Raw genomic sequence first — 12,627 nt, 5'->3', positions numbered from 1 at the left:
AAGGTGGCCTGTTGCTGCCACTCAGGTCTAGGAGCTGCGAATGTCTCCGGCTCAATGCGGGGATGCCGACCCTCCAAGCTCCGGACCATGGTTCTGGAATCCTGTGCCTGTGAGCACTGCACACCTTACCACTCTCTGCCGCCTTCCTGCAGTTGAATGTGTGGCCATAGTGAGTCCTAAGAACGCTGAGATGTTCCGGCAACACCACCACCATGAAGCCAACCCTGATACCTCTGTCCCTGCACTGGCACCAACGGCAGCCCCTTGGACACCACTTTCCTTTGTCTTTCCAGATGGTGAGCTCCACGAGGACAGGAAGCCTGTCCATTCAGTCCATGGCAGGGTACTCGCAGTGCCTGCCACAGAGCCCGGCATCCTGTCTATACTCAATCAGCGCTCGCCGAAGGAACCGACAGATGAGAGGGAGCCTGGAAAGGGCAGCCAGGAAGCTGCCATAGTCCTTGAGGTACACGGTCAGCCCTGACCTCTACATGGCTGTGACCCACCATGACCCAGCACCTGTCCTGGGCAGTGCTGGCTTCTGGGGCCAGAGTAGGTGGTGATTCCAAAGCGCAGTCGAGGCAGCTCAGCTCTTGGGCAGGGGTGGGGCAGTAGCAGGTTCTCAGTCATTGGCTCTGGTGGTGGCCGGGCAGCTCTCCTCCCTCTACTCCAGGCCCAGCCTGACCCACAGGCTGAGCTGGCAGCGGCAGCCCCTGGCTTAAAAATCTCTCCATCCAGCTACTTCTGCTGCATACAATTCAACATTAGAGTACCATTTTCTGGGCTAAGCACTGCCTTCCTTAACATGTAAACAGTCCAGGAAGGGCCCTGTTGTCCAGCAATATCCACAACTAATAAGTAAGACCACTGTCAGAGCTTCTTTGACCTTTGACTTCCAGATCTGTTAAATGCATGTGATGGCAAAAGCGTAAGAGCTGCCTTCTTCAGAATCGAAACGCAGGCACACAGGGGTTCAGGGAAGCTCGCCAGCTTGGGCCCTTCCTGCCCCAGCACCAGCACAGAGGTGCTGGGACTTCTGGTTTGTACCTGTTCACGTGCAATTTCCTCCTGAACCACTATGGCCCAGCACTGCCTGAGCGCCCTGTGAACCAGAAAGCTCCCCGAGGGCAGATCCGATGCCCACATTGCATCTTTGGCTCCTTGCCTGCCAACACACACCTAGGACCCCGGCAGGGCCCCACCTGGGCCTACTAACTGGATACAGAGGGTAGGGGTGGGGGCCCGTGGCCCCTGACCCTGTACACATGCCGCATCAGGCCCCGAAGACGCACATCCTCACTGGGACCCAGCCCCTTGAGGGTGTGCACAGGAGGGGTGGCGGCGGCCGGCAGGGGGGACGCCTACCTCGACACAGATCCTGTTCAATAAGTTTCATCTGCAGGTGGAATATCTGCTCCTGGAGTTTGCAGATGGCGTGTTTCGTTCTCTCGCGCCTTGTCACCATGTAGCACAGATTTCTAACCTGAGGAAACACAAGAGAGGTTTTCCACCTTACTCACAAGCAACCACCCGGACCTCCTAGCTCTGAGGGGCCACCACTGCCTAACCTGCCCAGGACATCTGGGAATCAATACCCAGGCACTGAATGCATCCTCAGCCCTGAGCTGCAACACTCTGATCCAAACCACGGGGCCAAGGCTGTGTTTCGGATCACAGCCAGCAGGGAGAGCATCTGCGGAGCTCAGGCGGGCGACTGCCTTCCTCTTCTCGGCCTAAACTTCCGGGCTGAGTCATGCCAGTGCCCAAGGCCCTTCCAACGTGGCTGCCCTGTCCTGTATACACAGTGCCCCAAGCCTTGTGGGGACCTCGAGAGGTCACCAAGTTCACCCCTTGGCTCCTGTCCAAGACTTCTTTCCATTGAAGAAACTTTAGCCACAAGCACCCGGGCAAAAACCACCTACCCTGAGACACGAATGACCGGCACATGAGCAGAGAGCGCTCCAGCGGAAGAGCTCTGAGCGGACGGGCTGTGCCTGATGCACAGGGGTCCAGCCCGCAGCTGACCCGGGTCCACTTGCTGCACTGGCCCTGAGCCAGGCCCACAGCTGCTCTGGTCAAGGGCCCAAGTGCACTCGGCCATAGTCGGTCGGCTAGAGACAGAACTCCTCGTGGGGAAGGGCAGGGCCTCCCTGACTCCCTCAGGCCAGCTAGGAAGAGCCCCTTAGGGCCTGGGAGACCAGCTTGCTTAGCCCATGGGACAGGGCCCACCCTGTAACTGGTCTGGAAGCACCTGAAGGATGCGCCGCATTGCTCCCTGGCCACCTGGCACCTCCCTAGGCCCAGCACGCCATCCCTCACCGGCTGCTCTCAGGGTACGTCACACTCTGGGACCAAGACCAGGCCTCCTCCCCGTCAGGATACTGCCTTGCTCTAGCACTTCCTCAGCTTGGGTCACAGTCTCCAGCAGCAACAGGGACAGCTGGCCAGAAAGCGCGGAACTGGAATCCCGGGTCCCACCAGATTCTACCTCCAGCTGGGTTCCGTCTTCAAGGCTGAGTTCAGTCTTCATATCCTTAAACTGCCTGGGCATGACTTGAGAGTTCCAGAGCCCCTGCCTGTTGTCATGACCATCACTTCTACTGCCCTGGGGTAGCCGTTATCAGACCTCTCTGCTGGCGTGGGCCTCCTCCTCTCCTTCCTGAGCCTAGTCGTGAAGGAGACCCTGGAACACCTGAACCAGGCTAGCAGGCCTCTGGAGAACAGGTTCTGCACGGACTCTCAGCAGTACTCCGTACCCCAGCCTAGACTGTTAACACCAGGCTCTCCTGTGGCCAGCACCTCCCCAAGGGGCAGCCACCTGGCCCGGCCTGCCCTTGCTTCAGCTCACTGGCACCGTCCGACTTCCTTGCAGATCCTGGACTCCTCCCACATGTCCCTAAGCACAGGCTTGTGTTGGGCCCTGGGCTCAGCTACGAGCAGTGCCACCAGGGCCCCTTTCTTCTGAGAGCTTGCTGCCCAGCAGAGCAGAGAGATGCTGACCAAGTACTGACCCAGGCAGACTTGGGGGTGGTGAGAAGGTTCCCTGGAGGAAGGGGCAGATAGGCCAGGTGGGAGGTGATCACAGAGGGGCACAGGCTGAAGACAAGAACCCAGAGTAAGGCCAGGTAGGGGAGAGGAGAGCAAGGCCTTGTGGCTAGAGTGTCAGGCTCTGAGGCCTGACTGAGCCAGGTCAGGGGGAACTGTGGAGGGATGTGGGTGGTGGTGGGGACCAGGGAGCAGGGATGTGTAAGTGCTGAGACCCAGGAGTCATCCTTAAGGACCAGCCCCTCCTCATCTGCTCCACAGCTGATCCATCAGTATGTCCCATCAGTCCTTCCTGGTGAACTTTTTTTTCTGGCCGCTCTGCACAGCTTGTGGGATCTTAGTTCCCCGACCAGGGATCGAAGCCGGGCCCATGCAGTGAAAGCGTGGAGTCCTAACCGCTGGACTGGAATACCACAGGGAATTCCTGTTCCCGGTGAACCTGACTCCCTCCCATCCCAACAGCTCCCTCCACCTCCTGGACACCCCCATCATCTTCACCTGGACAGCCAGCTGTTTTGACCTCTCTGCTATCCTGGAGCAATATTCTTGAAATACAAATGTAAATCTTAAAATGTAAATCCTCCTCCCCTTGAAACCTCCAATAGATTCTGCACTGGGTTGAATAGTGCCCTTTCCCAAAATTTATGTCCACCTGGAACCTTGGATGTAATTAGTTAAGATTACACTGGATATGAGTGAGCCCTACATGCAATGACTAATGTCCTTATAAAAGACCATGTGAAGACATACTGAGAGAATGCCATGTGATGACAGAGACTGGAGTCATGGGTCTACAAGTCACAGAACACCAAGGGTTGCCAGCAACCACCGGAAGCTAGGAGAGGGGTATGGAGAGTTTCAGCCTCAGAGCCTCTAGGAGGAATCAACCCTGCCAACACCTTGATCTAGAATTTCTGGCCTCTAGAACTGTGAGAAAACAAATTTATGTTGTTTAAAGCCACGGAGTTTGTAGTACTTTGTCGCAGTAGCCCTAGGAAACAGATATAGTTTTCTTCCTGTCACACTTAAAAAACCCAGAGCCACAGCTCAGACCCTTGCCCAATCTGACCTCCCACTGTCATCCTCACAGTCTATGTCCCACAGTTCTCCAAGCTCCAGCCGCACTGCCCTCCAGTCCCTTTCTTTCTGTGTCCAGCCCACTTCTGCCTTGGGGCCTTGATATATATCCAACTCTTGGCCCCAAATGCTCTTCAACCCTCTCTTCCCAAGGCTAGACCTCATCCTTCAGGTCTTGGCTCAAATATCACCTCCAGAGGGCATTCCTGTCCACCACATCTAAACAGCCCAACCTTGTTCTCCTCATATCCTGGTCTCTTTCCTCCTGGCAGTCACGTGGCCAAGTACGCATGGGGACAGTAGGGATAAAGAGAGGTGGATGGGTTCGTGGCTACTTTGGAGGCCTAAGAACAAGCCATTCAATATTTCCAGCCTAAAAACAGATCAGCCAAGGTCTACTTCCTATTAAAATACAGATGTAGGGCTTCCCTGGTGGTGCAGTGGTTGAGAGTCCGCCTGCCGATGCAGGGGACACGGGTTCGTGCCCCGGTCCGGGAAGATCCCACATGCCGCGGAGCAGCTAGGCCCGTGAGCCATGGCCGCTGAGCCTGCGCGTCCAGAGCCTGTGCTCTGCAACAGGAGAGGCCACAACGGTGAGAGGCCCGCGTACCGAAAACAAACAAACAAACAAACAAAAACAGATGTAGTTTCTTTCTTTCTTTTTTTTTTAATCTTTTCGAAACACTAGAGCAAGGTTTCTTAAGGCAGGCTCAAATGAATTACTGGCCAAGATTACCCCCAAATCCCTGGGGGTGGCTGGTTAAAAATACAGATTCCCAGGCCTGGGGGAATATCAAACTCTCTGGAGGCGGGGGCCCTCAAATATACATTTTACATAGCACCATGGAACCTAAGAACTGCTGTCCTAGGCCAACGGCCTCCAAAGTGAGCTGCATGGGCGATTGATTTTGACAGCTCATCACAGCATAGGAAGAAAATATTAGAACTTCTAGTGTTTGGGGTTTTTTTTGGTGCTATTAGAAATTCTGATTAGGTTTGCTTTTATAATATACCATGGAAGATATAAATGAGATACTAAAAATACAATACATTGGAGGTAAATGCTCAATTTTCTTTCCACGATAAGGGTACATACATTACACAATCACTCATGTCTGGAGATTCCTGCTACGGAAGATTCTGTGAGAATCCCAATGGTGCCAACATTCTTTGGTTGGTACTTTGGTCACACTGTGACCCCTTATTCCCACTTCACCCTGGAATCTTCAATTACTTCTCTAATTTTTCCCAAGATTCTTGGTAATATAGCTACATGTTACTGAATGTTGTAAAATTCCTCTTCCATGATGGCTTTTGGGGAAAACTATAGATACCACCTTAGAAGCCCACCCAGGCTATCAGACTTCTTACATTGTTCTTTTCTTATTATAAAGACAAAATGTTCTCTTTAAAAAAAAAAATTAAAGAGTACAAAAAAGAATCAAGTGGAAAAGTCCCCCTGAACTAGAGCAGGGATCAGTAATAAAAGCAGGTTTTACTTTTTGATAAAATTGTTTTGATAACAGCAAGTTTTGCAAAGAGAACCTGGATGTGGGCTGAGGAGAGGAGAGGGGCAGGGAGGACTCCCAGCGAGTTATCTTGAGCTAGAATGGACCAGTGTAGGGGGCATTCATGGAGCCTGGGGAGGTTGCTGTGGGGACAGCGCATACTGGGCATGAGATGCTGGAGCTGGGGAGGCAGGTGTGGGCTGGAGCCAGCCTCCTGATGGGGAGTAAAGCTGTGGAGCAGATGCGCAATGAGAGGTCAGACCTAGTGTGGTGAATGACCACTGGGACCAAGGAGGACTCAGAGAGGGAGCAGAACTGGGGTATCGGGGGGAGTCTGGTCAGAGCATCCACAGGAAAAGTGTTTCAAGATCAAGGGCATGCTTGACTGTGGCAACCACTGCTGAGAAGGCTGGGGGATGAGGATGGAGAAATGGGAGATGGAGGCTGTAGGTGGCCCTGGTGGAAGGTTCTGGAATATGGTGGTGGCAGGAGCCTAGGCAGAGTGAGAAGCAAGGAAGTAAGAACAGTGAGGGATGACAGAAAAGGAGAGAGAGTAACAAGGGTGAGAAACCCATGACTAGAGGGACACGGGGAGGGAGGACTTGCTTTTGAAGATGGGAGAAGGTAAAATGAATATGGACACTGGAGGAATCCTGGAGACGGAGAGCGGGTGAAGACAAGATAGATACTCCTGTGCTGCGGGTGTGGGCTGGAAAGAAATCCCTGGGGGGCGGGGAGGGGAGGACATGGGAGAAAAGGGCAGAGAACGGGTACAGAGGGCACCACCGGGCAAGGAGTTGGAGGGTTCTGGTCTGAGGAACAGGAGGTGAGGTCTGCTAAGAGACGGGGGAGCCCTGAGGGAGGGGGGCAGGGGTGCAGACAGGTGGTAATGGGGGAGCCCAGAATGCTGCTGGCTAGTGTCCCGCCAAGGCTGGCTGGCAGGCACCCTGGGGGGCTCACCTGCTCACTGCTATAGGATCGCTCCTGGTGGGCTGAGTGCCTCCTACTGGGTGAGGCTCTGCCTGGGGTGTGGCCTTTGCACAGGTGCAAGGGACTGGCAGTGAGCTAATGCCACATGGGGTGGGAGTGAAGAAAGCAGGGGACAGTGAAGGAGGAACTGAGCAGGGAGAATGGGAGACTGTGGTGAAGAAGGGGGATTGGGGATTCGGGGCTACTGACCCGAAGCAGTTGGAGGGGGCGACAGGGTTTGAGTGGGTGGAGGGGCTAATGGGTTGGAAAAAATCCTAGAGTTGGGAGCCATGGGGTTGACGAGCTGCAGGCTGGAGGCCACGGCTGCCTGGGACAAGATAGGCTTTGGTGGGAGGTCAAGGAGACACAACCCAGGCACTGAGGACAGAGTAAATGAGGTGTGACAACTGCTGAGGAAAGCAGGTGGCGAGTGTGGGGGAGGGCAGGACCTTCCTCTCCTGAAGAGAGCTATGGGGAGTTCCTACATGTCCATCCCCTGGAGCGTGTGTGTCTGAAAGCTGCCCCTGCCCTCTCGGCTCCTTTCAGGCCAGGTGAAACCTTCAATAAACTCCTGGTAACCAGATCCAGAGCCACAGGCAGTGAGGCCCCACGTAGCCCAAACTACCAGCACAGTTGCTAGGGGACACCAACCGGTGTTTGTTGGGCTGATCGCTGATCATCAGAGCTGCAATTTTTTTGTCAGCTGTGAATAACTCTGGGAGGCTGCAGTGGCCATGCCTGCCTGTGCTGCCTGCCACAGCTGAGGCCTAAGGCTGAAATTTTAGGAGAGCATATCTTCTAGGCTGACCGTAAAATGGGATTTCATGCTGGTGGTAGCATGACCCCTGCTTCGCTCAGCAAAACTCCTGCCTTGGGAGGCAAATCAATCAGGGAGGATGCATGATTCCTGGGCCTTAGCACTGGGCCTGCCCTTTCAGTCCTCCCTGGAGCCCTCCATCTGAGCAGCCCACCCTTCTAAGACACAGAACAGCAACAATAACCACCACTAACAATGGACGGTAGTGTGCTAAGCTCTATCCCCTATCTTTCCTGGGATCTAAGGTCAGCTAGATCCTTATTCCCATTTTACAGGAAAGGAAACTGAAACTCAGAGAAGTAGAAACTATAACTCAGAAGGCACAAAGCTGGAAGTGCTGGAACTGAATGTAGACCCAGGCTACACACAGCCTCAGTCTCAACCCCTGCCTTGAAGCCTCGACGCATCCAGCCCAAGCTGGCGTGGTGCCCAGAGACAGGCTGGATACTCTTGACTGTTGGCACAGGGTCATGGTCAGAGACTGGGCCTGCTGGCCAGGCCACCAACAGTCATGGGTCTTTGCAGAAAGCCTCCCCCATGGCATAGTTCTCGGCCCTGTTCACTCACTCGAGTCACCAGCGCATGGCCGTGAAACGATCTGAGGCTGGACCGGAGGGGGTCAACGGGCGCATGGCTGTAGGACTTTCTCTCCTCAGCCTGCCAGGGCTGTGCACTTCCTGGCCTTGCACTCAGCTGGTGCCCTTCAGCCCAGCCTGGAGGCTGCTGGAGAAGCAGCATTTTGACAGGGCCCTCCTGAACCCTGCCAAGGCTGGCCCTGCCCTCCTCTTCCTGGGGAAGAGTGGACCAACTCACACCTGGAGGGCTTTGTGCCTCAACCAAAGGGGTCTGTGAGGCACAGACCCAGGAGCCCCAGAGCTACCTCAGTATCCTAGCCCATGACAACCTCAGGCCCTGGCTTCACCTGTACCAGTTGACAATGGGGTCGAGAGGTCGGGGGACTGATAAGGGAGTACTTTTGCCCAGGAAATGTACAGAATAGAGAATAAGCCAACAACTCTCTGACAAACTCCTCTCCTCTTCAGGCCCCAATTCAACTCAACTCTAGAAAACACACATTCCTCCAAGGCTTTCTTCACCTCTCTGAGCCCCACCTTCCCCATCTGCTCCTTATGGATGGCAATATCTACCTCTCAACTCTTTTTCCAGGATGATGGTTCAATAGGTGAGCCCGTCCCCTGACCTCTCCACGCAGCCTAGCCAGGGCCAGACATGTGGGCTGAGCAGCACAGACCAGGGAGGTCAGATGTGATGAGTCGTTTGGAAACAGGAGGGCTCAAAGCAGGGTGTCTGTACTCAAGACCCTGCGGGTGGAGACTCGAGGGTGGCCTGAGGACGAGTGTGGAAGCAGCTTTGGTCTCGGAAGGATTTGTATCTGATGGCCCTGGGAGACAGGAGGCTGGGCTACCCGGGAAGCGGTGACTGCAGCGCAGGTGGCCCTGCTCTCTGTCCTGGCTGGAGCCGTGGACATTTGGTGATCCCCCTGCCCCCCACCTTCTGACCTGGTGGCAGGCTGGCTGCCAGGCAGTAAGCTCCCTCCCAGGCCAACAGGGTCATTTCCACATGACCAGGCCTCAGGGCAGATGCGTGGGGTGCAGGAGGGTGGAGAAGCCGGGTCCAGTTTCAGAGCCTCCACCTCCATGCCCCCCTGCCCCGCCCCGCCCAGCCCACAGCACAACATCTGCTGAATTGCTCTAACCATATTCTACAGACGCGCCAACTGAGACATGCCTAAGCAAAGCAGCTTGCCTTAAGTCACACAAAGCCCCCTTGACGCTTCCACCCCGGCTGTCTCCCAGCATGGCCTGGGCAGCGGGCAGGCATGTGAGTCTGTGTCCCCCTGACATGACCCCTCATACTCCGAATCCTGGAACTGAATGTACCCCAGAGGAGAGGCCAGAAGAGCACCTGGGGTTCAGAGGACTGGATCAAGGACTTGGGACACCCTGCTTCATCCTTGGGGTGCCCCCAACTTGGGGGGTGGTACTTTATCAGCTGGAGGAGTCAGGGGAGGGGTACCAAAAAAGCCAAGTTCAAGGGCACGCTCCACAGAAGGCAGGACTCTTTCCCCTTCTTTCTGGGAGGAACAGCAGGCATTAGAGGCTCTGGGGGGCCTCCATGCTCTAGGAAAGCAACTCTCACTGGTCCCCAACCTCCACGGCCCAGCCCAAACCCGAGGTGTCTGCACGTCTTCCTCATCTCACTCAGCCCCCAAAGCGATGCGCCTGGACCAAGACAAGATCCCCTGCCTCCCAGGGCACAGCTGAGGGCTTTTGGCCAACCCGCTCACTCCATCTGGGCCCTGTGATTCCACCTCCAGGGTGAGCGTTTGGAATCTGCAGCCACAGCAGGAGAGTCCCCGCTTAAAACACTTCTGCAGCTTCCAGACACACTTTGGTCCACCCACCCAGCCCCATCCTTCCACTCCACACAGGCCGCAGCTGGTCTCCAGCCCGTGCCTCTGCTCACACTGTTTCCTCTACCCAGCACCCCCAGGAGCTGCACTCACACCTGTCTTCCCTGCTTTGGCCCAGCACGTGCTTATTACACTGATTAAACTCACTTGTGATTCCCAGCTCCTCCCCTGCCTCCGACTCTAAGCAAAGCACGTGTGTTGGGACCAGGCAGGGCCCACAGAGACCACCAGGAGTCAGAAGCTTGGGTCCTTGCCCCAGCCCTGGTGTTTCCCAGCCTCACAGTCCTGGCAGGGGCCCCACCCTTCACCAGGCCTGCAAAAGGGCTGGGACGAGAGGGACTCAGAGACCCCAGAGCTGGATCCTCCCCTGTTCTACAAACTCTCAGTTACCCCAAACCTGTCTGAGACCCCGAGGCCCTCAGCGCCTTGGCCAGAGCTCACAATGTGTCCTGGTGAACCATGGCTGCTCCAGGGCAGCGAGGGAGGGGTGGAAAGGCCTCCTGGGTTGCCCACCGGGCGGGCGGGCTGGGGGGCGGCAGGGGGACTCACTCTCTCCAGGTCCTGCCGCAGGTGCGTGAAGAGCTTCAGGCGGCGGTAGAGGACGTCCTGCTCCTGCTGGGCCAGGTTGTCCACCTCGTCGGTCTTGGGCGTCAGCAGTGGCTGGTTGGCGTTGGCTTTCCTCTTCAGCTTCCAGTACTGGTAGATGAAGTCGACCAGCACCTCAGCCAGGTCCAGGCGCTCAGCCACCTCGGCTGGCTCCACCAGCTCATAGAAGTCTTCCTCCAGCTGCTGCAGCCGTTGCTTGCGTAGGGTCACCTTCTCCAGGTCCTCGCTGGCTGGGCTGGGCTCCACGGGTTCGGACGTGGTTTCACCCCGTGGGCCCCCATCACTGTGCTCCTGGCAGAACGACTTGAACTTGACCTCATCGTTGTCTGCTAATATAGTCCTCATTTCCAGGCTGTGGTCAAAGGCGCATGTGACGTGGAATGCCGTGACGCAGGAAGGCATGGAACACTAGAGGGAGAGGAAGGGCAGCGTGAGGTATGAGGGGAGCCCTGGTGGGAGGGAAGAAGAATGTGGGGCATCCCCCAGGGTTACACTGAGAATGCAGAATGCTGGCGAGACCCTAAACAAAATGGCACGGGCTGCCAACATCCTGCAGGTTGTGGAGGGAGTCATGGAAGATGGGAAGGGGAGCTCTGGGGGAGCTGGACAGCATCATATACCCTGGGGAAGTCAACAATCAGATGACTGACAATCCCTCTGGGGACAAGCTGCACTTCTGTGCGGACAATGACTTTGGATCTGAGGCATCGAAAGAAAGAGGCTGTTGATGGGTCCCTGCCTCCTCTGCTCCTGCAATGTTATCTAAGATGGGGAGCTGTGCCCCTCCCTTGCCCTCTGGGAAGAGGGGCTGGAGTTGGGTCCCTTCCTTCTTCTCCTGTCCAGGCAGTTAGGGCCAACTCAGGGCCTGAGTTACCTGGGATGATGGCTGTGGGTAGCTGACAACTGTTTCAGCAATAACCCATCGAAATCTTAGTGGCCGTTTACGCTGCACTCACAAACCATTCTGAAAGTCTTATAAATGGGTGGAGGTACATCTAGTGCTTACAATGACAACTGCTCCTGAAGAGACAAGGGAGAGAAAGGATGACCCTCCCACTTCCCAACCTATAGGCCAGGAGCATCAATATCACATGGGAGCTTGCTAGAAATATGCAAATTCTCAGCCCCACCTACAGATCTACAGAATTAGGACCTCTGGGGGGTAGGCCAAGCAATCTGTTTTAACAAGTCCTCTGGGTAATACTGATACGCCCTAGAATTTGGGAACCGTTACTGTCAACAAACTAACACAGCCCTGCCATGTGTAGGGAGAGCCTGTTAGCTTAGTTGGAGGAAAAGTTTGAGTCTTACCCCTCTCACATGTCAAGTTTGACATCAGAAGAGAGGTCAATGTATTTATTAAGCCCACAGACCCTTGTTCTTGGGGAAAGCCCCCTCACTACTGTAACGGGCTGGTGAGCCTGGCTCCCCAGGCCTGTGACCCATGCCTAGTGGAACTAGGGATGGAGGAGTGCCCGGCAGGTGGGGTGCTGGCTCTGGTCCCTGTCCCAGGCACATCAGTGCTTCTGTCTGTAGCACCATGGGGCAGGTGGAGGGTGCTGGCAGTGGCCTGCTTTACAGGGTGTCCCAGACACACCCCTCTGTGTAGCTGGCTCCTACATGGGCTCCCGGGCAGCAGCGGGGTGAAGGGGCTGTGTACCTGGATGCAGGTGCCCGTGCACTCCTTGCAGAGGCTGCAGGACAGAGCCCAGCGGCTGGCTGGGATATGCGAGATCTTGGTGATGGGCTCCATCTTCTCGGGGCACCCGATGCTGACCTGGGGCAGGACACAGGGAGCTGCATCAGGTCTCTCACCCCCAGCCTGCCTCCAGGGATCACCTAAATGGGGGGCCTGTCTGCTGAAACCAGGTGGTGGGCAGACACGGCAGTGGGAGAGTCCCAAGTCCTTCCTGACTTCCCAAGTTGACCACGTTGTGTTAAGTGTGTGCTCTAGAGCGCCTAGGCTTAAACTGTGACTGGGAGAGTGCGCTTCCGTGTGTGTAACTGACTGAGTGTATGTGTGCCTGTGACTATGTGAGTCTCAAGACAGAGATGCTTCCATGTGCAGATGAGTACATGCAAGGTCCCCCTCTCCTTTGTACCTCAGGCCTTTGTTTATAGCATCTTCAGAGTTCTTATTAGAACTTGAATTTATTTTACTTATTTTTCTG

At 55.5% G+C, this 12,627-nt stretch overlaps 1 protein-coding gene across 14 annotated transcripts in view; it reads right to left on the bottom strand.

Moving 5' to 3' along the window:
- JADE2 (jade family PHD finger 2) overlaps window positions 1-12,627 on the bottom strand; it is a 109,482-nt gene that overhangs the window by 3,566 nt on the left and 93,289 nt on the right. For 13 of the 14 annotated variants that reach the window (XM_067731773.1, XM_067731776.1, XM_067731763.1 and 10 more), the window contains 3 exons: window positions 12,117-12,233; window positions 10,400-10,864; window positions 1,366-1,483 (listed from right to left, as the gene is read on the bottom strand). In XM_067731773.1, the coding sequence (XP_067587874.1) occupies window positions 1,366-1,483; window positions 10,400-10,864; window positions 12,117-12,233 (700 nt within the window). The remainder of the gene's footprint in view (window positions 1-1,365; window positions 1,484-10,399; window positions 10,865-12,116; window positions 12,234-12,627) is intronic. The other variant, XM_067731775.1, reaches the window with a different exon arrangement.

The sequence above is a fragment of the Pseudorca crassidens genome, chromosome 3 (assembly GCF_039906515.1).
Source record: "Pseudorca crassidens isolate mPseCra1 chromosome 3, mPseCra1.hap1, whole genome shotgun sequence".
Taxonomy (NCBI): Eukaryota; Metazoa; Chordata; class Mammalia; order Artiodactyla; family Delphinidae; genus Pseudorca; species Pseudorca crassidens.
This window is presented reverse-complemented; position numbering and strand designations above follow the sequence as displayed.